Here is a 23,067-nt window from a genome sequence, read left to right on the forward strand (position 1 = left end):
GGAAGCAGCTGCATAGCACAGGGAGATCAGCTCAGTGCTTTGTGTCCCCCTAGAGGGGTGGGATAGGGAGGGTGGGAGGGAGACGCAAGAGGGAGGAGATATGGGGATATATGTATAGCTGATTCACTTTGTTATAAAGCAGAAACTAACACACCATTGTAAAGCAATTATACTCCAATAAAGATGTTTAAAAAAAAAGATAATAAGGCCATTTTGCTACGAGGCCAGAGTTATAAATTATTAACATGGAGGGGTGATTTGAATTGCTCATTAATATATTGGTTTAAAGTAGACAGGCCATTAATTTAAAATAGATATTTAATGTGAACGTTAAATAACATGTTTGACATGAAAATCTTAATATATTTACCTTACAATATATACATAAAGCCCCAAATAATCATAATAAGTTAGAATAGCTATACTCTCTATATGATCTATGATAAGTGTGTGTATGCATATGTGTATGTGTGGGTGTATAAACACACAGTTGTAGGTTCTGAGAATTTTTTATCGTATATCATTATATTTAACTGTAGTATATATTATATCCAAGTATTAACATAAGAAAGCATATTTGGAAAATACAGTTATGAAATATGCGAAGTATATTTACTACTTCTTTCGATATAAATTTGAGATAATGGTTTAGTGTCTCACAGAAAAATATGGACACATTTAAAATTAAGGTGCTTTTCTTTAAAAATCTTCAAGTGGGATGGCTGAAGACTTTCAGGCCACGAAAATGGATCACAATGAATGGATTATAAAATAGGTAGATACAGGATGCTCATTATTAAATTCTACACCATAGTTATGGTTCCAACAATAATAAAAACTATAATTTCCTTCAATAGATTATCGTTATCAAAACTGAAGCTGGAAATGTCTTCGGGAAGCTGGTGATCATTACCTATGCCCATTTTTCTGTTTTTTAGGCTAGGGTTTAAGTGGATCTGGTCTCTGGCATGCTAAGGTCTCCACGTGCTACAGGGCACACTCTAGGCTGACCAAGATGGGCAGGTGCCTGAAGTGTTTGTGACCATCCAACCAAATCTTGTAATGACAATAAAACCGTACAGGTGACTCCAGGAGGGTAAAATATTAAGGTAAATTGGGTCAGACGTTTAATTCTGACATGAATTAAATATACGAGATGTTTGAAATGGTATCTGGCCCACAGTAAACGAATAAACAGGTACTGTATTTTGGGACAGTCTGAAGAGCTGGCATTATGAGGGAGTCCCCACCATGGCCCTTCCTGGAAGCAGACTGGAACCCGAACACACCAGTACTCTCCCTTCTCCTCAGAAATTTCTGTATTCACAGACCACAAGCACGATGCATGCTCTTTGTACCCACTGGTTCTTGGTATTTGAGACCAAGACACCTGGTGTGCCGTGGAAAGGTGACAATGAGGTGAGGAACTACAGTTCTCAAACATTTTCCCCATTAGATGTACAGACCAATAATAAACTTTTTTACCTCAGTACTGAGTATAAATCATGTCCAAGTCTGCAATAACGCAACGAACCTTTAAATATCATTTAAATTGTGAATTCAAGTGAAGTGCTATTTCTCATGAAGCATGAGTGCTCCATTACTCAAAATAAGCATACACAAAACCCTGACCTATTAAAACTTCAAGTATTATATAATCTATGTCCCTTTGGAAAACACCTTACTGAATACCTGATGACAGGTACCTTTTCCCTCCCCCCAGCAAAGGGGGATGGTCCTTGTTCTTATAGCTCTCTGCATATATATATATATATATATATATATATATATATATATATATAGGTCCAGGAAGATCCCACATGCTGCGGAGCAACTAAGCCCCTGTGCCACAGCTACTGAGCCTGCTCTCTAGAGCCCGTAAACCACAACTACTGAGCCCGCATGCCACAACTACTGAAGTCCGTGTGCCTAGAGCCCATGCTCCGCAACAAGAGAAGCCACTGCAATGAGAAGCCCGTGCACTGCAATGAAAAGTAGCCCCCACTCGCTGCAACTAGAGAAGGCCCACGCGCAGCAACAAAGACCCAATGCAGCCAAAAATAAATAAATAAATAAAATACTTCCACATATGGATTTGGTATATGATATCTATTTTATTATTAGCTCCTAAGGCAAAAGAGAGTCAGAAAGAGTCCATTTTAACATCCGAATACACATACATAGCCTGGCAGAGTTCAAAGTTAATATATTAACCCACCTTCTGAATCATTATTCAGAGACTTTAGAACCCTGTAACTCTAACTTGCCCCTCTCCTCAGTTATATGCTGTTGTTACAACTAGCATTTCAGTTCTTCTTCTAACACCACAAATTAAATGTTATAATTATTTTTTAAAAACGGTATTTGTTTAGATTGACCTATATGTTTACCAATGTCTTTGCTCACCATTCCTTCTTAAACTTCAGACTTTCCTTTTGGAATCATTTCCTTCTTCCTGAAATATATGTTTATAAGTTCCTTTACTGAGGGTCTGTGGTGGTAAACTCAGTTTTTGTTTATTTGAAGTGTCTTTTTTTTTTTTGAAAAGGACTTTATTTCACTCTTGTTCTTAAATGATTACACACTTCACGTTGACAGATATTTTCTCAGAGAATAGAGACAGTATTATTCCCTGTCTTCTGGCTTCTAATGTTGCTGTTGAAAAGTCTGCTTTGTTATTGTTTCATAAATAATTTGTCTTTCTTTCTTTCTTTGGTGTTCCACAGGTTCACTATGATATGAGAGTTTGAAAATTTTTTTAAATTATTTATCCTATTTGGTATATATTATGCTTCCTGTATCTTTGGATTCATGTCTTTCATCAGTTCTGGAAAAATTATCTCCCATGATCTTATCAAACTTCGTCTCTCTTTCTACATATATATTCTCTCCCTCTGGGACTGTAATTGGCTATATTAAATTTCATTTATCATTTGTGTCTCAAGTTTTCTTTAATATTTTCCATCTTCTTTGCCTCCTTGCTGCATGCTAGGGAATATCTTCTAATACACACTCCAATTCAGTAATTCTCATGTCAGTTTTATCTGATCTATTGTTTAATCCATCCACATCCACTGGGTTTTTACTCTGAAATAATTTTATTTTTCCTTTCTGAAAGTTTTATTTGGTTATTTCCCAAATCTGTCTAGTCATCTGTCCCTTACTGATTTCATTTTTTTTTTTTTCTTAAACATTTCATACTCAGCTCATGTCTGAAATCCTTGGAAGCTAAATCTGCTGTTCGTGACTTTGTTGACTCTCCGTCATGCAGGCTTATTCCTTGTGTTCTGGTGGTCACTGATGATGACATCACGTTTGGCCAAGGTTAATCTGTAAGAGTGGGGTCTAAACTGGGCCTGCTTTCCTCCAGAAAGGATCTGTGTTTTTGTCGGGAGCCGGGACAACAGACCTCAAGCACTTTAGCCCCACAGCTAATGCAGAAGTCTGAGGTTCCGCTCCACTCCCTCCCTTGCCACAGACTCATTCAAGCCTTAGTTTTCTGATTGTGGATGCTGATATCAGCATTTGCCTTCAGGGAAAGCTGTCTTTGATTCTTTTAAACTCTCAGCTCCCCACTCTAATCAGGTTTCAGTTCTCGGGTTCATTTGGTTTTTGCACTTTTGTTCTGTTTTGCCCTTAGAGATTTCCTTTAGCTCCCATGAACCCAACAGTACATTAAAAAGTATCATTTATTCCAGAATCTAGAGGTTTTGTTTGTTTGTTTGTTGCAAGAGGACCTTCAGAGTGTCTAGTCCACCACATTGCTGAAAATGAAGTAAGTCAGGAGTACAGTTTTTACCCTGTAGATAATGAAAAGCCATTAAACCCTGTTTTGAGGATTTGTGTGCTATACAGATGGCTGTGGAGACTATGTGGAAGATAGACAGGAGTGAGATTTAGGCAAAGAGATCACTGACAAAGGTGTTCTAACAGTGCAGGTAACACATGACAAGAGCCCACACAGTAGGGGCAGAGATAACAGTTAAGATATGATTATCATAGAACTGTCACAATTTAGTGATTGAATATTTCTGAATAATCAATCTTTTCCCAAGTTTATGGGTAGCAAAGGATTGGTAACTATTAGTATCAAAGTATTAAGTGCTCCTTTCTGGGTTTTTCTTTTCTAAATTAATTGAGTCAAATACCTCCAGGAAGCAAAACACCTTTTTAAATCCGTATTTATTCAAAACATTTGACCTTGTCATGAGCCACAACTCAGCTATCAAGAGTTATAACTGCTGTAGCCCTTTGCTTATCTTGTCTCAAGGCCACACTGCATGCTGGTCCAAAAGAAACACCTGCTACAGAACTCTAAGGCACTTACAGAGTGCCTTCACAGTACAATAGTGCTATCATATTACACAAGAGGTCATTCACTACCTACTTCATCCAGTCCTCTAAAGTGCCCATATACCCTGTTTACAGAAGGTAGTAACATGAAGAGGGAAAATCAAGCACCACTATTTCCATTTTGTTAAAACTGCTAACTTCAGGGAAACAAAACTGTAGCTTGAACATGTTAGACACGCTGGACTGTGATCAACAAGAATGGCAAAAATATTAACTACTAGATTTCTCTCTGAGTTTTATTAAGGGATCAGGCGTGTCTGACGATGACCTACATTCAAGGTTTGTTGTGCTTTTTTGAAGTAGTAATAAAATTCTCAGATCTCTGAAACGCACAGCAGACATAACCACCATCCAGAAAGCACAGCTAGAATCTTTAATTAGGTGTCTCAAGGAAAGAGAGACTGATTAAAGAAACAGGAAAAACAATCGTCTAAGTTCGAATTCAGTTATTTTAGTGTACTGATATTCAATATTTCCAGAACAAATACAGAACTTTCAATGTATGTCTCATAGGCATCTCAAGTGTAACATGACCAAAATGTAACTCTTAATATATCCTCAAACCTGTTCTCTCCTGTCCTGCCCTTCTCAGTAAATGGCACCATCACATATTCACTTCCCAAAGGCAGAAAACTGGTAATCATCTTTGTTTCCATCCTTTTCCTCATGCTGACAACCAACCGTCAGGAGATCCTGAGGGCTGAACTCTAAAATACGTGCCAAACCTGCCCACTTTCCTCCATAGCCACTACCTCCACCCTCAGCCATGGTCACCTGGACAGTCTACAAAGCCTCATCACTGGTCTTTCTGCTTCTGCTTCCTCCCACAATGCATTTCCCCCCAGTTTATATTTAGGTAACTATAAATCAGAGGATACCATTCTTCTGCTTCAAATGTTCCCTTTGTACTCAGAATTCAATCCAAAGCTCCCTGTGACTTACGCAGTCCTGCGTGACGTGGCTCCTGCCCACCTTTCTCTGACTTCCTTTCATACCACCCTCCCCTCATTTGCTCCTCCTAGCCTCACTGGTCTCCTCACAATTCTAGGAGCAAGCTAACCAGTTTTTCCCGACACTGGGCCTTTGAAATTGCTATTCCCTCTGCTTGGAATGTTCCTTTCTAGGCTTTTTCATCCTCATCTTACATCCTATCATCTCTTCATAGAGGCTTTCTCCGATGACCCTAACTAAAGTTAAGACTCTCATTCACTTTACTGAAGCTGCCTGTTTACTTCCTTCACAGCGCATTTTACACTCTATAATTATCTTATTTGTTCATTGCCAATCACCTTCACCAGAAAAGAAGCTCTCTGAGGGCAGACGGGGCCTGCCCGGCTCACTGCCAAATTTCCATGCCTACCACAGCGCCTGACACACAGTGGAAACCCAGTAAGTACCTGCTGGATTTAAACCAAATTTCTTAAGCCTCCCTTCTAGAATTTTACTATTACTTAGCAATTAGTATCTACTCGTTAATAGTTATTTCAGTTTATGCTTATGAAAAGTTGGACAGTCTCTGAGTTTTGACTCTAATTTAGAGAATTAGTTTACTAAGTTGGTATGTGCTCTAGAGAGCACATACCATTCCAAACAATAAAAATAACAGCAACACTCCTTATTAGTATCAAAATTAACAAAATATGTGGCTCTATTGAATAGAATTCTGTTTCAATAAAGAATCAACAATACTGAGTATTCCTCCCTGTATATCTATTTCATTCCACATTTACCTTGAGCACATCCCCAAGCTTCTGCTTTTTTCTCTTCAATATCTTACCAATTCTGACTCATCCATTATTGAATTCAATAAAGATTAATTGAGAGCCTACTATGTGCTGGGCATTGTGCTAGAAACTGGGGTTACAAGGGTGAAAGGATGATGAGTGAAGTGCTAACAGACATAGTCTTCCTCCCCACAAGTCCCACACATACTGAGTCCCCAAGGCCCCTTCCCCAAGCACAGTCACCTAAATATGAAGCTGCCATTGCCCAGCAGGAAGTTTCATGGTGGGTCTAGAGATGAAAGACTTGAATCGAAAACAAACAAAAGCCAGATTAACTTGTAACAGAGGGAATCTGGGGAGAATATTGGTTTAGCTTGTTTTCCCCCCTCCTCCCAAGCATCTACCTGAGACTAAAGATCTTCTGAGAGGGGAGATAAACAGAGGAAGCAAGAGTTAGGTACTGGAGAGGGAGCTCTTGCATCCTGAGCCTGTCCAGGGCCGTCTTGGGAGTTGGGGAAACCAAGGAAGGGCCAGTCATCCATCTATCCAACAAGCACCTACCATTAGCTAGCTCTTTTTGGAACTGAGCATTCAGCAATGAACAGAGAAAAATTCTTTCCCTCATGCTGCTTTCACTCTGAGGGTGAAGAGGATTTCTGTTTGTTTCCCAGGTGGAGCCTGGAAAAGTAAGCAACATTTTGGAATGCCCACCCATCTTCACCTCATACCAGCAGAAGAGGATGGAAGCAGAAGAACAGAAATGCAAGTAGGGGGTCTGGGAAGAGGGCATCTGAGTCAGCCACTCAGAATCTCCCACTGCGTGAGAGGTTATATGCTCTGCCATGGGAATATTTAAGATTATCTTGAATTACCAAAAAAAAAAAAAAAAAAAAAAATACAGCTACTCCTTTTGGCACACTTGACGTCATGGCTTGAAAATATGCCGGCGACTCAAGCACGAGTTAAGATGCCACCTCTGCCTTTGAGGGCTCTTCCATCTCTCTGACAGCCCCTTGTCTTTCTTCACCGCTAAGATAGCACCTCAGCGCTCTCTCTGCCCTCCAGACCCTCCTCCCTCTGAAACTCACTAACTTGAGTAACAACATCTAGGAAACGGGGGGGGGGGGGGGGGGGGGGCGTGGGGGAGGATCATCCATGCTGTGTCTCTGGGTTCCTGCCACACCACAGACAGATCCTGCTTTCAGACCAGATTTGAAATGATATGAAAGGAAAAGCTACATAAATAATATCTGGACCAACACCAATGCCCACATGCATTCCCTCTCTAAATCCATGAACATTATTTTAAATGGTATGTGTTTCCTCCTTTTAAATAGACTTTTTTAAAGCTAATATAACTATCAAGTGTCAATGAGGGATGAGGGAAATCCCACAAATTTTCAGAAGGTAACTGCTGGTAGCGAACCTCACTGGTGAACCTGGAGCACACATGTTATGCTGCTCTTCTTTTAAAAAACTGTGATGCAGGGAGATCAGCTCGGTGCTTTGTGACCACCTAGAGGGGTGGGGTAGGGAGGGTGGGAGGGAGACGCAAGAGGGAGGAGATATGGGGATATATATATATGTATAGCTGATTCACTTTGTTATAAAGCATAAACTAACACACTATTGTAAAGCAATTATACTCCAATAAAGATGTTAAAAAAAAAAACTGTGATGAATCTTCTCTGAAGACACTTTTAAAAGCATATGCAAAAAATACAGAAAGAGCAAGAGGATGACGATACTCAATTTAGGGGCATTTCAAATGATACTTTTTTAGCCAACAATTATTTAGTGGAGCACTTACTATGGACTAAGCACTGGATTAGAGGCAGAGCACACAATGATGAACGAGACACAGACCTTCTCTCAAAAAAAAAATCATAGTCTAGTTGGTTTGATGACAGAGGAAATAATGGGTAGTGACAATACAGCAGAATCAGCGCGGATCCGGAGCACACGCAGAGTGCCATGAGATCCCGGATGAGGAGCAATAACCCTGCCTCCAGCACGTCAGAAAAGGCTTCCTGGGAGAAGCCACATCTTAGCTGAACCCTAAGGATTCAAATGAATAGGAATGGAGAACAGAGGAATGAGCATATGCAAAGTGTGAGAGAACACGGCCTTTACGGCAAGTGGTTCAGCATCCATAGCTAACCACTGCGCGTGATGGAGGAGGAAGGAGGTGAAAGGTAGACTGGAGAGGAGAGCAGAGGCCAATGCCAGAAGGAGCTTATCTGCCAGGCTAAGGCGTTAGACTTCATCCTAAGGGGAGCTCCTCAGCACTCTGACCAGATCAGAGTTGCATTTTAGAAATGTTCTTAGTCTCTAGTTCTGTTTTGACCCCTGACTACTCTTCCTAACTTGCCCTCCTCCAATCCTTTCTTTACACCGCATCCGCAGTCGTCTTCCAAAAGCAAGGATCTGGTTATATCATGTCCTTGCTTAAAACACTTCAAAGGCTCCCCATCGTTCTCCAGACACAACTGAAACTCCTCAGCATGGCTTATAAGGAGACCGGGCACACATGCCTGTCTTAGTCTGTTAGGGCTGCTGTAACAAAGTACCACAGACTGGGGAGATTATAAACAACAGCAATTTCTTTCTCACAGTTCTGGAGGCTGAAGTCTGAGATCAAGGTGCCAGCATAGTCGGGTTCTGGTGAAGGTGCTCTTCCTGGTAACAGGCTGCTGACTTCTCACTGTGTACTCAGCCGGTGGAAGGGGCTGGGGAGCTCTGTGAGGTCTTTTGTATTGTATAAGATCAACAGTTCCATTCACCTCCACCCTCGTGACATAATTACCTCCCAAAGGCCAAAGTCGTTTTAGAGGAAACGACTAAAATAAAGTCGGGAGACCAGAAGGAAGAGCCCTCAGGCACATACCACTCAACATCAACACAGATCCCAACAGGAAGAAACGTACCTTGAATCTTCCACAGGAAGTGACACTACTTACTAGAGCCAGCAGGAGGAAGAAAGAATTTCTCCTTGCCTGGCAGCAGCTCAGCCAGTGAGAGACTGTCACAACTCAGCCAATGAAAAGCCACTACACTTTGAACTTCCCGTTTCCTCCAATGGACTTTTTGTTTGTAACAGTCCCTCCCAACTTCCCCTTCCCCTCTATAAAAGAGTTTCCTCTGCTTTGCTTTACTAGACTTGCATATGGCTTGCCATAGTTGCATGTCCAAATTGCAATTCTTTGCTTCTTGACTAACTTGCTTTGCCAATAAAATAACCGGCTGTTTTACTGCTTTAGGTTAACACTCCTAATACCATCAACTTGGACATTAGGTTTTCAACATATGACTGGGGATGGACACAAACATTCAGACCATAGCAAGACCACCTTGCCCAGGAAGCTCTGGATTTACATCTATTATTCTGGCACAATTATTAGTTGTGCCTCCTTTCACTCTCAAAAGTATCCTGGTTTGGACAAAAAAATTATATGGTCACCTTTATTGATAAGACTCTGCTTATCTCTCTGGTTTCATCTGGCACCTCTCATATCATCCACTTAATCCTAAGGCCCTACTAAACTTATTTCAGTTCTTTAAACCTGCCCAGCTTCCTCTTACCCCATCCCACATAAAGGCAGGGATCTTGTCATCACTGGATATCCAGCAGTTAGCACAGTGCCTGGCACATAGTAGGTATTCAGTAAATAGCTGTAGGATGCATAATTTGCTCACTCTTGGAAATAGATATATAGCCATTTGTTTCACTCAAATAAAGTCAAATTGGGACTTATACACCTGAGATGTCACAGTCATTTGATGAAGAACTTGTCACCTTAGTTTACATTAAACTTGATTCTCCTAATTTGAAATGTCTAAGGGTTATACCATATTTTTTATAATACACACACTCATTAGTAACATAGAAAACAATTTAGGTGGGATGGCTTCTTGACCTAAAATGCATAATTAATTCAAAAGTCAGTGTCTCTTTTGATCATCAAAATGATGAAAAAAGTTGGCTACTGCATGGCAAATAAAAGGTGGCATCTTTAAATGTAGTTACCATCCTTCTAGTCTTTTAATTATTTAACTGACTTCTGCAAATGATTGTGGCTTTGCCCTATTTATTTCAAGAAAAACCCATTTAATAGTTTCATTTATGTCTGTTTTTCATGCACAAATCATGTTTTCCATATTTTTGAAGTAAAAAAGTGGGAAGAATTAAATTTAAGAAAAGATTTTAATTGGATTTCTTCACCAACCATATAATACACAGTTACTATGTTGATAACCTCTCAAATTTCTGTAGTCAGTTCTCTAATTAAAAACATGCTTTGCAATGCTCTGATGACTGATACAAAGATACTTTCAGGGAAATGTGAAAGCATATAGCAACTGCCCTCAAAATGGAAGCCATTAATGTAATGCACCCAACTCATGAGCAACTGCTTGAACAGCATCATACACACCTAGAAGTGGCAAAGAGCAGAGCTCAAAGTCAGAGCTAAGGTAATGGCAGAGTCACTATGGTACCTGTGGGTGGTCTGCAGAACCCCTGGATCAAACGATCCTCTTACTAAATCAAATAGACACATAAGTAATATAGCACATCAGATGATAAGGGAAAATAAAGCAGGGAAGAGAGAGAGGGAGCGCCAGTGGAAGTGATGAAGTGCCAATTTTTAATACTGTGTTCAGGAAAGCCTCTCTAGGCTGTAACATTTCAGCAGGACCTGAAAAGAGTGACAGTGAGAGCCAGAGAGTGAGTGAGAGAACACCATGTGTGTGGGACTCAGAAGTGGCCTTCAGAAAAAAGGCACTTCCTTGGCATGCTGTAAAAGGAAGTTTAAAGGCTCCAGGAGATGGGACCATTGGAACGATCCTATTATTATGTACAACATGCTCAGATACCTTCTAATTGCCTTGGAATATATGCTCTTCACCAACGCGCTAAAAAATGTACTGTGATGGGGTACAAGCATTATTGAAGAGCCTGTAGTGCTTGTCATCTGTGGGCTAGAGATGACCATAGGGATGATGCAGTGGGATTGGGTTCTCTGATCTCAGTGGGAATAATGGCGTCCTGGAGTGGTAATAGCCAGATGCTACGGCTTAACTCATAGAGACAAGCTAGGCACGACAACCATAGTAGACACAGGGATGCAATGACATCAGTTTTTTGTTTGTTTGATGTTTTTTACTTTCAGGGATGTATAGTAATGGTTAACGAATCACAAGATGGATACAAAATAGGTGGGCAGCCTACTAAGTGTTGCTTGATATATATGGGTGGAAAACCTAATTAGTGTCATCATGGGAGGAGTCACGGCCTCTTACTCAATTCCTAAACTGAAGCCAGTTCACAGAGCCAGAACCTCCTGATTGAGGGGAAGGTCAGATCCCTTTGAGAAAGAATCCTGAAATGCCCACCACAGGTATATATCGTAAATCTTCCCCTAGGCCTTCCCTAGAGGACCTGAAGCCATTTACAACAATGACTGTCCTTGGAAAGGGAAATACACAGAATTTTCTGGTCTTGTTAGATACTGGCTCTTAACTGACACTAATCTCTGGAGATCCAACAATGCCATTATCCTCTACTAAGTGGGGATTTATGGAAATCAGGTGGCACATGAAGTCTCTGCCTAGGCTCCAAGTCACAATGGGTCCAGTAAAACCACAGACCTACCTCTAGTTATTTCCATGGTCTCAGAATGTATAATGGGAATAGATACACTTAGTAACTGGCAGAATCCCCACATTAGTTCCACAACCCATGGAGTTCAGGCTATTACGTTTAGAAGGACTAGGTAGAAACCCCTAGAATTAATTACACCTCCTCACTCCAAAAAATATTTTTGGGGAAACTGCAGACATTAGCGCTACCATCAAAGACTTGAAAGTTGTAGGGGTGGTGATTCTTGTTTTTCTGAAGAGCCAGATGGTTTGTGGAGAATGACCAGAGATTATTGCAAATATAATCAGGTGGTGATGCCAGGAGAAGCTGCAATTCCAGCTGTGGTATCTTTACTAGAGCAAATCAACACAGCCCCTGGCATCTAATGTCCAGTTATTGGTCTAGATATGTTCCTTTAAAAATCTCTATTAATAAAGATAATTAGAATCAGGCTTCGTGTGGCAGGGACACAGTAAACCTTTACTGTCTTGCCTCACAGTGTCTTTTAACAGAGACCAGACAGACCTGGATTTTCTTGATATCCCATAGAACATCACACTGGTCCATTACATTGATGACACAATGCTAACTGGACTTATTAAGCAGGAAATAACACCCTCTTGGTGCTACATGCATGCAGAAAGTGGGAGATAAATCCTAGGAAAGTTCTAGGGCTGCCACATCTGTGGAGTTTTTAGAGTATTCAATGGTCTGCAGTGTGTCAGGATACCCCCTTGGAAGTGAGAGACAAGCTGTTTCCCCTCGAACTGTCCAACACAAAGAAAAAAAAACACAGTAACATGGGTGTCTTGGAATTTTGGAGGCAACGCATACCACATTTGGGTGTGATGCTCTGACCATTTCCTGCCATTTTTTAGTGGGGATCAAAGCAAGAAAAGGTTCTGCAACAGGCCCAGGCCACTGTATAAGCTGCCCTGCCAGGTGGACCTTATAATCTAGAACCAGTGCTAGTGCCCAAGGCAGAGAAAGATGTTAAGCAGAGTCTCTCATGAGCCCCACTAGGAAAATCACAAAGCTGACCTCTAGGGCTTTGGAGTAAAGCCATGTCTTCTTTTGCCTACACCACAGGACACCAAATGACTATGTGCCCATCATGTAATGGGTGTTATCTGGTCCACAGAACACACAGCAGCATTCTATTGTAAAATCAAACGGAATAGATGAGACCAGACCAAGCCAGAAGGCCCATGTAAACTATTCAAGCAGATGTCTCAGATTCCATGGAACCTGCTCCCATTCTTTTACTGCTTCCCCTTCAACTTACACCTATAGCTCCATGGAGAACTGTCAGTTAAGAGAAAAAGTATAGGACTGGTTTACAGGTATATCTGCAAGGAATGCTGGCACTAGCCAGAAGTGGTTAACTGCTAAATCAGAGCCTCACTCAGAAGTGCCCTAAAAGACAGTAGGAAAATCTTCCTAGTAGACAGAATTGCAAACAGACGCACACTTCACATGGAAGGCAAGATGCAATTCGTGGCTGATGGGTGCTATCAGGGACTTGGAAAGAATAAGATTGGAACACTGGTGACAAAGAAATATGTGGATGAACCTTCAGGATGTATGTGCACACTGTGTGAAGATGTTCATGTCCCATATAAAGGGTTGCCAGAAGACATTTCACTGCAGAAGAGGTTCTCAAAATCAGATGGGCAAGATGCTCTGTTTAATGGATGTCAACCATCCTCTTTCCTTAGTCACTCTAGTGGTTATACAATGGGCTTTTGCAGTGTGGCAGGGGTGGAGACTATGCAGGGGCTACCACAACTTCTGAGGTGACCTGGCTACCACAACTTCTGAAATGCCCAACCTGCTAAGAGTAGAGGTTAATGCTACATCCCTAGCATGGCACCATTTCCCAGGGAAAACAGCAAATTAATTACCTGGTGTCAGGTTGATTATATTGGACCCCTCCATTATAAAGGGAGTAGTACTTTGTCTTCATAAGGAGACACACATATTCCGGGTGCAGATTTGTCTTCCCTGCCTGCAGCCCTTCTGCCAGCACCATTAGTGAACATACAGAATACCTTATCTACTTTCACATCATCTCACAAACAACCCTACACAAACTATTCCAGAGTATGAAAAAAGAGCAAACACTTTCCAAATCTTTTTATGAGTCTGGCAACATCTCAGTATCAAAACGTAACAAAGAAAATATGAGAAAAGACAGTCCTGGTTAATTTCACTTGTAGATACAGATGCAAAACTCCTAAATATAACATTAGCAAATCAAACCCAGCAATATATATAAAAGATAATATATCATCACCAAATTGAGTTTATTCCAGAAATTCAAGGTTGTTTTAATATTTGGAAATCAACTAACTTACAAAATTAACAGCTTAAGGGAGAAAAACCTATAACCATCAATATAGATATTAAAAATGGATAAAATTCAACATATTGATGTACTCATGATAAAACCGTTAACAAGTTATAAATTGAGATCTGCAAAAAACATACAGTAAACCCGTCTTAATGGCAAATGTTGAAATCATTCTCTTTAAGATTCAGACCAAATCTAGGAAGGCCACAATCACACTTTCTGTTCAGCACTGCCTGAGTGGTTCTGCCTAGCATGGCAAGGTAAGAAAACAAAATACAAAGTATGGTTTACAAATGTGAAACAAATCTGCCATCATTCACAGATGATATGATTTTCAACATTAGAAATCTAGACAAATCTACAAATAAATTAGGAAAATTGATAAGAGTTAGTTAAGCAAGGTTACTGGTTATAAAATCAATATACAAAAATTAGTTCCACTCATTTTCACAGTCAACAAACTGCTAGAAAATACAGTTTATAAAATTATATATTTTACAGTAGCAACAAAAAATATATAAAGTACCGAGGACTAAATTTAACAAAAGCTATATAAGAGTTGTATGGTAAAAAAACTATAAAATATAATACATTGCAGAAGACTTAAATAAACAGAATAATTTGATATCGTAAAGAGGTCACTTCTCCAAATTGATTTAAAGATTGGTAGTGCCAATAAAAACTCTAACAGGTTTTTTTCGAGGAACTTGACAAGTTTTTTGTGGGAAAGCAAAGGGTCAAAAAAAGACAAAACACTAATAAGTGAAAAGTCATCAAGAATTATTACAAAGGTAGAGTAATTAAAACTATCTGTTGGTGCAGGGATAACCAAATAACTTATGGAACAGAATAGAGGGCCCAGAAGCAAATCCATGCACATGTGTGAACTTGCTTTAGGCTATAGATGGTATATTTCAGTTCATCAGGGGAAAGGGCAGACTTTTCAATAAATGATGCTGGGACAGCTGGTTATCCATCTAGAAGTAAAAATGAACTCTTGCTTCAATCATACACAAAACCCAACTCCAGCTGCGTTAAGAGTTGTGGAAAGCAAAACTATAAAAATTTTAGCCTACATATAAATATCTTATGATCTTGAGATAAGAATTTTTAAAAATCACAAGATACAATAAAGTACAAACTATAAAGAATAAAATTCTACCTCATTAAAACTGAGAACTTCTGCTACCAGAAAATTACTAGAGCTCATCAATGAATTCAGTAAAGTTGCTGGATACAAAATTAACATACAGAAATCTGTTGCATTTCTATACACTAATAATATACACTAATTATACACTTTCTGAAATATCAGAAAGAGAAATTAAGGAAACAATTCCATTTACTATTGCATCAAAAAGAATAAAATACCTAGGAATAAACCTACTTAAGGAGGCAAAACACCTGTACTCCGAAAACTATAAGACACTGATGAAAGAAACTGAAGATGACACAAACAAATGGAAAGATATACTGTGTTCTTGGATTGGAAGAGTCAATATTGTTAAAATGACCATACTACCCAAGGCAATCTACAGATTCAATGCAATCCCTATCAAATTACTGATGGCATTTTTCACAGAACTAGAACAAAATATTTTAAAATTTGTTTGAAGACACAAAAAGATGCTGAATAGCCAAAATAATCTTGAGAAAGAAGCTGGGCCTTGCTGTTTGAATAGGATTTTGTTAAACATTATTTGATGGAGAATTGTGGCAGACTGTATATTCCAAAGATGACCGTGCTAATACACATCCCATCCCATATGCTTTTCTTTCAATATGCCATTGACAGTTGTCCATAGAGGGGTAGGCATCTACGTACCCTCCCTTTGAACTTTGGCAAGTCTTTTCTATTGCCTTGATAAACTGAACGGGGAGGAAGTTCACAGAATGACTTTGAGATTACTCAGCTCCTGCCTGGTCCTTTCTTTCACAGGATGTTCAACCTTGGAACTCAGCCACCATGCTATGAGGAAGCCCAAACTAACCCACGTGGAGAGATTTACATAAAGAGGTGCATGTGGAGAGAAACTGAGGCCCAGCTGACACAGCAAAGCACCGACTACCAGACACATAAGTGAATGAGGCTTCAGATGATTCCTGTCCCCAGCATTTGTGTTCTCGGGCTGAAGCCCAGACGTAATGTCACAGAACAGAGACAAGTCATCCCCACTGTGCCCTGTCCTAATTCTTGACCCAGAGAATCCATGAGCGGAATAAATGGTTATTTTGTGCCATAAAAGTTTTAGAGCAATGTGTTACACAGCTGAAGTAACTGGAACAAAGACATTCTAAAGAGAAAGTAATAGAATGTCATAAAGTATTGTGAATACTGGCAGTATTGGGTGATGAGGCCAAAAAAGGTGGGCTGGGACCAGACTATGAAAAGTCTTACATGACAGTATAAAAAAATAGACTTATGGGCAGTGGAGAATTGTTGAAAGTTTTTAAGCTGGAAAATGAAATGCTAAGATCTACATTTGCAAGATATCTCTGAGATCAGTGTGAAGGAAAGACTGGAAAAAAGAAAGACTCAAAAGTAGGAAAACCTCCTCTAATTAAGATGAGTCCTAAACAAGTAAAATGGTGGAATCATCCCTCAAGTGACATGTTTTGTGACCTTCTTCCTCTTAAGGGTTGCCTCTGATGCTCATTTATACTCAAATTCACTTGTATTAAAATGCTGGCAGAGAGAAACATGTAACACAAAAACCTGCACGAGGATAGGTACAGCAGCTTTATTTATAATTGCCAAAACTTGGACACAACCAAGATGCTCTTCAGTAGGTGAATAGATAAATACTCTAGTATATCTTATTCAGAACTAAAAAGAAACGAGCTACTAAGCCATGAAAAGACAAGAAGGTACCTTAAATGCACATTACTAAGTGAAAGAAGCCAATCTGAAAAGGTTATACGGCATGATTCTAACTATATGACTTTCTGGAAAAGGCAAAACTATGAAGACAGTTAAAATATCAGTGGTTTCCAGGGGTTAGAGGGGAGGGAGGAATGAATAGGCAGAACACAGAGGATTTTTAGAGCAAAGAAATACTCTGTACAATACTATAATGGTAGATACATGTCTTATACATTTGTCAAAACCCATAAAATGTGCTCCACTGAGAATGAACCAAAATGAAAAGTATGGTCTTTGGGTGGTTAAAAAAAGTGTTAAAGTAGGTTCACTGATTGCAGCAAACGTACCACTCTGGTGCGGGATGCTGATAGTGGGGAAGCTGTGCTCGTTTGGGGACAAGGGTTATATGGGGAAATCTTGGTACCTTCCTTCAATTTTGCTGTGAACCTAAAACTGCTCTAAAAAATAAAGTCTGTTCAAAAATATTAGGGGGTGGAAATGTTAGGAGATATTAAAATACAAAAACATTTTCCTTACTGTTCTTCTTTCAAACTTCTGGATCTGGATCAGTTTACATAAAGTGTATTCTAAGAGTACAAAGTAAGCTGTCTAAAAAACTGTAACCACTTATAACCAATTATTCATGTGAATAATGCCAACCCTGTACTACAGATATCACCATAACCCACAATTTCTTGTTTTTGGGTCTATTAAAATATCCTCATCATTCTCACAACTGGCTTTATAAGAAGGCCATGAACTATATACATATACATGAACTATATACATAGAAACTTGTAATATAAACCTATACTAATAAACTTCAGTTTTAATATTTTGGATATCAGGGTGCTATATAAGGGGAAAACTGAGGTGCATGGTCCAAAGATGAGGGAGAAGATGTAACTCAGAACGTAAGGAGCCAACTCTGTGAAAAGGAAAAGGATGCCTGGATGGATAAAAAAGCAAAGATATACAAGGGAATAAAAGCTACTGAGAACGTTTTGTTCTCATCCTGGCAGATCTTTCATCCTATTTTCTGAGAAAATCAAGAGGAAGAATGTATTGAAAACTGAGAGTTCATGGAGGATAGATGGGATGGAGTGGCTCAACAGTGGATCAATCAGATCCTGAGCAGCAGTAGAGCCCAGTTGGAATTTGATAGCGTAATTTATTGGAGGCCAGTTTTGGATAATTTTATACTGTGCCATTCTCTAATGTTAATTACTCAAGAGATGATTAACCAATTTGTGGTATACCATGCATCATGCTTTTTCATATTTTCATCTAATGCTTGCTTCTGAAAAATATCGTAATTTAAACTCTTCATCAAAGAGAAGATGAATACAAACAAGAGAAGGAACTAAAATGAAATTTTCTGCTTTAAAAAAATTTATAAAAGATTTAAGGCTTGTAGTTAATAATTTTTGAAATAAAACAATGAAAGAGAAAAAAACATTGAAACAAATGGTAAAATAAGGTTACAGGATCCTGTGTGGGTTGAATTTATCCATGCTAACCCGGTCCCTCATGACCAAAGTTAAATTAAAGCCACTGTTGCTATATTTAACAAAATAAAATCTGATGAAAAACAATTCCTGTCCAGTGTTTCTTATTCATGTTTCTGAGTAAAAATGTTATTCTTTACCTAATTTACCTGCATCCCAGAGGTCACAGACATCTGTTTGCCCTTCTGACAACCATGTAGTTGACGAGATAATGGAAGTAGGAATTGTCGGCAAAACTGGCTTTGGATCATCCTCATAAAATAACATCAGGTCCTTATGGAAAACAAGAGAACACACATGAAAGTAGAAAAAAAATTAACCCCACTGCTTCAATATGCTACAACGAATGGACAATTTATAGAGGTACAATGTGCCTCTATGTGCTAACATCGTTGTAAATACATTTTGACTGAAAGAACTTGCACGTAAGTTATCTACACGTGGGTGTCCACTTAGTGTTGGGTGGTATTCTGCCCTTAAGAATCCCCACTCCCTTTGCAGCAACATGGATGGACCTAGAGAATATTATGCTTAGTGAAATCACTTATATATGGAATCTAAAAAATAATGCAAATGAACGTATATTCAAAACAGAAACAGACATATATATAGAAAACAAACTAGTGGTTACCAAAGGGGAGAGGCAAGGGGGAGGGGCAAATTAGGGGTATGGGATTAAGAGATACAAACTACCATGTATAAAATAAACAACAAGGATATATTGTATAGGACAGGGAATTATAGTCATTATCTTGTAATAACTTTTAATGGAGTGTATCTGTAAAAATACTGAACCACTATGCTGAACACCTGAAATTAACATAATATTGTAAATCAACTATACTTCAATTGAAATAAATAAATAATAAAAAACTATACCTTCCAAGTATAAAAAAAGATTCTCACTCCTTGCTAAAGACACCTAGTGTAGGCAAGCAATGATTTTGTTTGGGGCATTAACTTTCCCTACCACTCCTTGAGCATCCTTAGAACACACTATCTCAGAGGCCAATTATTCTGTTTTATTGGTAATAACAAAGCTACCTGTGTGTATCTTTTATCCATATTTAAAATTTTAAACTTTTTATCATGGAGTAAAAAGTAGACAATAATCCAATCATGTAGGTTAAACAACAATCAACTCACAGCCAGTCTTGTTTTATTTACCACTCATGTGTTTTATTTTGAAGCAAATCTTAGATATATCACTTATTTCAACATGTATCTCTAAACGATAAGAACTCTTTAACAATAATAATTATTTTACACCTGTAAACTTTACAATAATTCCTTAATGTCATCAATTATAAACTGTTCAGATTTTCAATTTAACCTAAGTATCATAAACAGGTTTTTCTATAGCTAGTCTGGAAACGGATCCAAACAAAGTCTACACAGTGGGACTGGTTGACCTGTCTTTCTTCCCCCATGAATGGGTTGACCTGTCTTTCTTCCCCCACGAATGGGGGATAATTTTTTTGCCGTACTTTATTGAGGTATAATGAACATATAGTAAATGCAAAACCTTAAGTGTAAAGCTCAGTAACTTTTGGCATTATGTGTATATTTACATAACCACATTTCCTTGACTCCAGAAAGTTCCCTCAAGCGCCTTTCCAGTTGATACCACACCCCCGCCACCAGTAAACAGTATTCTACCTTCTATCACCATCAATAAGTTTGCCTGTTTTTGAACTTCATACAAACGTAATCATACCCTATTTATTCTTTTGTATCTGATTCCCACTGCTTAACATAATATTTGTGAGATTCATCCATATTTTGTGTGTATCGGTAGTTTGTTTTTCTGTAAGAAGTATTCCATTGCATGAAAATATCTCAATTTGTTTATCCATTCTCCTGCATATGGACATTTGGGGTGTTTCCATATTTCAGCTATTATGAATAAAGCTGCTATGAATATTCTTGCACAAATCTTTTTGTGGACAAATGCACTCATTAATCCTGGATATTTACACAGGAGTAGGATGACTAGGTCATAGGATAGGTTTATTTTTAACTTCATTAGAAACTGTCAAACCACTTTCCAAGTGATTTGCCACTTTTCATAATTCAGCTTTTATTCTGAAGTCATTGTAGATTCATATCCAGTTGTAAGAAATAATACAGAGAGATCCTGTGTATCCTTTATCCAGTTTCCCTTAAAGGCAACATCTTGCAAAATTATAGTACAATATCATATCTAGGATATTGACATTGATATGATCGAAGTACAGAACATTTCTATCACCATAAGGCTCCTTCCTGATGCCTTTTTATTACCATGCTCTGCTCCCCACAACTACTAATTTATTCTTCATTTCTGTAATTTCGACATTTGAAGAATGTTACATAAATGGAATCATACAGGATGTAACCTTTTGGGATTGGTTTTTTTCACCTGGCATAATTTCCGGAGATTCATCCAAGTTGTTGCATGTATCAATAACTTGTTCCTTTTCATTGTCAAGTAGTGTCCATGGTATAGATGTATCACAGTTGGTTTAACCTGTTATAGGCCATCTAGATTGTTTCCAGAATTGTGCTATAATAAAGCTGCTGTGAACACAGTGTACAGTGTATGAAAATAAGTTTTCATATCTCTGAGATAAATGCCTAACAGTGAAAATGCTGGGTCTTATGGTAGCTACATATTTAGTTTTATAAGAAACTGTCAAACTGTTTTCCAGAGTAGCTGTACAATTTTACATTCCCACCAGTGATACATGAGTGATCCAGTATCTCTGCATGATCACCAGCATTTGGTGTTGTCACTGTTTTTTATTTTAGCTATTTTGATATTTCGTATTTCAAAATTATATATTCCTAAAGGCTAATGATGTTGATCTTTCCATCTGTTTATCTGTTACCTGTATTTGCTGAAATGACTGTTTATATCATTTGCCCATTTTCTAATTGGATTGTTTGTTTTTTAACTGTTGGGTCTTGAGACTTCTTTATATACTCCAGGTATTAGTTCTTTGCTGGTTATGTGGTTTGCAAATGTTTTCTCCCAGTTTGTGGTTTGCCTTTACATCCTCTTAACAGAGTCTTTCACAGAGCAAAATTTTTCAAATTGTGATGAGGTCTGATATCATTTTTGTTTTCTTTTACGGATCGTGCTTTTGGCCAGCCCTAGACCCCAAGACTTTTCTCAAATATTTTTCTTAAAGTTTTATAGCTTCTCTTTTTACATTTAAATCTGTGATCCATTTGGAGTGAATTTCTGTATAAGGTTTAAGTTGAGGTTCATGGTTTTGCCTATGAATGTCCAGCTGCTCCAATATCATTTGATGAAAAAGTTATCCTTCTCCTTTGAATTTCTTTTGCACTTGGTCAAAAATCAGTTGGCTATATCTGTGTGGGTCTATTTCTTGGTTCTCAATTCTGTTCCACTGACCTAAGTGTCTCTCTATCAATACCACACTCCCTTGATTACAGTAGCTATGCAGTAGGCTTTAATATCAGGCAGAGTGATTACTCCCACTTTTTTTTTTTTTCCAAGATGGTTTAAGCTATTCTAGGGCCTGTGCCTTTACATACAGATTTTATTTATTTATTTTAAAAAATCTTTTGGCCATGCTGTGCAGCATGTGGGATCTTAGTTCCCAACCAGGGATCAAACCCATGCCCCCTGCATTGGAAGCACAGAGTCTTAACCACTGGACCGCCAGAGAAGTCCCTCCATACAAATTTTAGAATAAGCTTATTATCTATGTCTACAAGAACTTTGCTGAAATTTTAATAGGAAGTGCATCAAACCTATAGAGTAATTAGGGGCAGTTTTACTATGATATCTTTACTTTGTGGAGTCTTCCAATCCACGAACATGGTAGGTGTTTAATTGGGTGGTTTTAATTTCTTTCATCAGTATTTTATAATTTTCAGTATACTGATCCTGTACAGGTTTTGTTATAATTATACCTAAGGACTTCATTCCAGGGAAGTGATTATAAATGGCATATGTCTTAATTTCAGTTACTGTTAGTATATGTTCACTGTTAGTATATAAAAATGCAATTGATTTATGTATGTTGATCTTATATCCTACAACCTTGCTGAATTCACTTACTGGTTCTATGAGGTTTGTTGTATCATTTCCTTGAGATTTTCTATGCAAACAATCATGTCACCTGTAAATAAGGACAGTTTTATTTTTTCCTTTAAATTTTGCATGCTTTTCCTTTCTTTTTCTTGCCTTATTACAGTGGCTAGAACTTCCTATACTATGTTGAATAAGAGTCCTTGCCTTGTTCCTTATCTTAGAGGGAAAGCATTCACCCTTATTTATGATGCCAGTGTAACCAAAAGTGGGGTCCGGCTGCTGCTCAAAAGCCAATAAAGAGGCCATACTGGTGGAAAGGACAGTTTGCTTTATTTCGGATGCCAGCAACTGGGGAGGGGAGGGTGGACATCTGTCCCAAGGCCGACTCCCCCCCACTGACAATCAGTGAGCATGAGCTTTTATAGGCTTAGGGAGGGGGGTACATGCAGAAACAGCACAGTCAACTCTGACAGTCATCTTGAAATTGGTCATTGGTGGTGTGATCAGCGTCATCTTGATTGTTTTAAGTACAGTTAATCTTCAGTTCCAGGATCAGTTTGTTCCCATTTCCTTGGGGCCA

At 38.6% G+C, this 23,067-nt stretch overlaps 1 protein-coding gene across 1 annotated transcript in view; it reads right to left on the minus strand.

Moving 5' to 3' along the window:
* Positions 1 to 23,067, minus strand: part of ENTHD1 (ENTH domain containing 1) — a 99,002-nt gene that overhangs the window by 23,147 nt on the left and 52,788 nt on the right. Inside the window, exon 4 of the mRNA XM_029204125.1 lies at positions 18,592 to 18,715. Coding sequence (XP_029059958.1) covers positions 18,592 to 18,715 — 124 coding nt within the window. The remainder of the gene's footprint in view (positions 1 to 18,591; positions 18,716 to 23,067) is intronic.

Source organism: Monodon monoceros, unplaced genomic scaffold (genome assembly GCF_005190385.1).
Source record: "Monodon monoceros isolate NGI ecotype Baffin Bay Population unplaced genomic scaffold, NGI_Narwhal_1 Super_Scaffold_6, whole genome shotgun sequence".
In the NCBI taxonomy this organism is placed as follows: Eukaryota; Metazoa; Chordata; class Mammalia; order Artiodactyla; family Monodontidae; genus Monodon; species Monodon monoceros.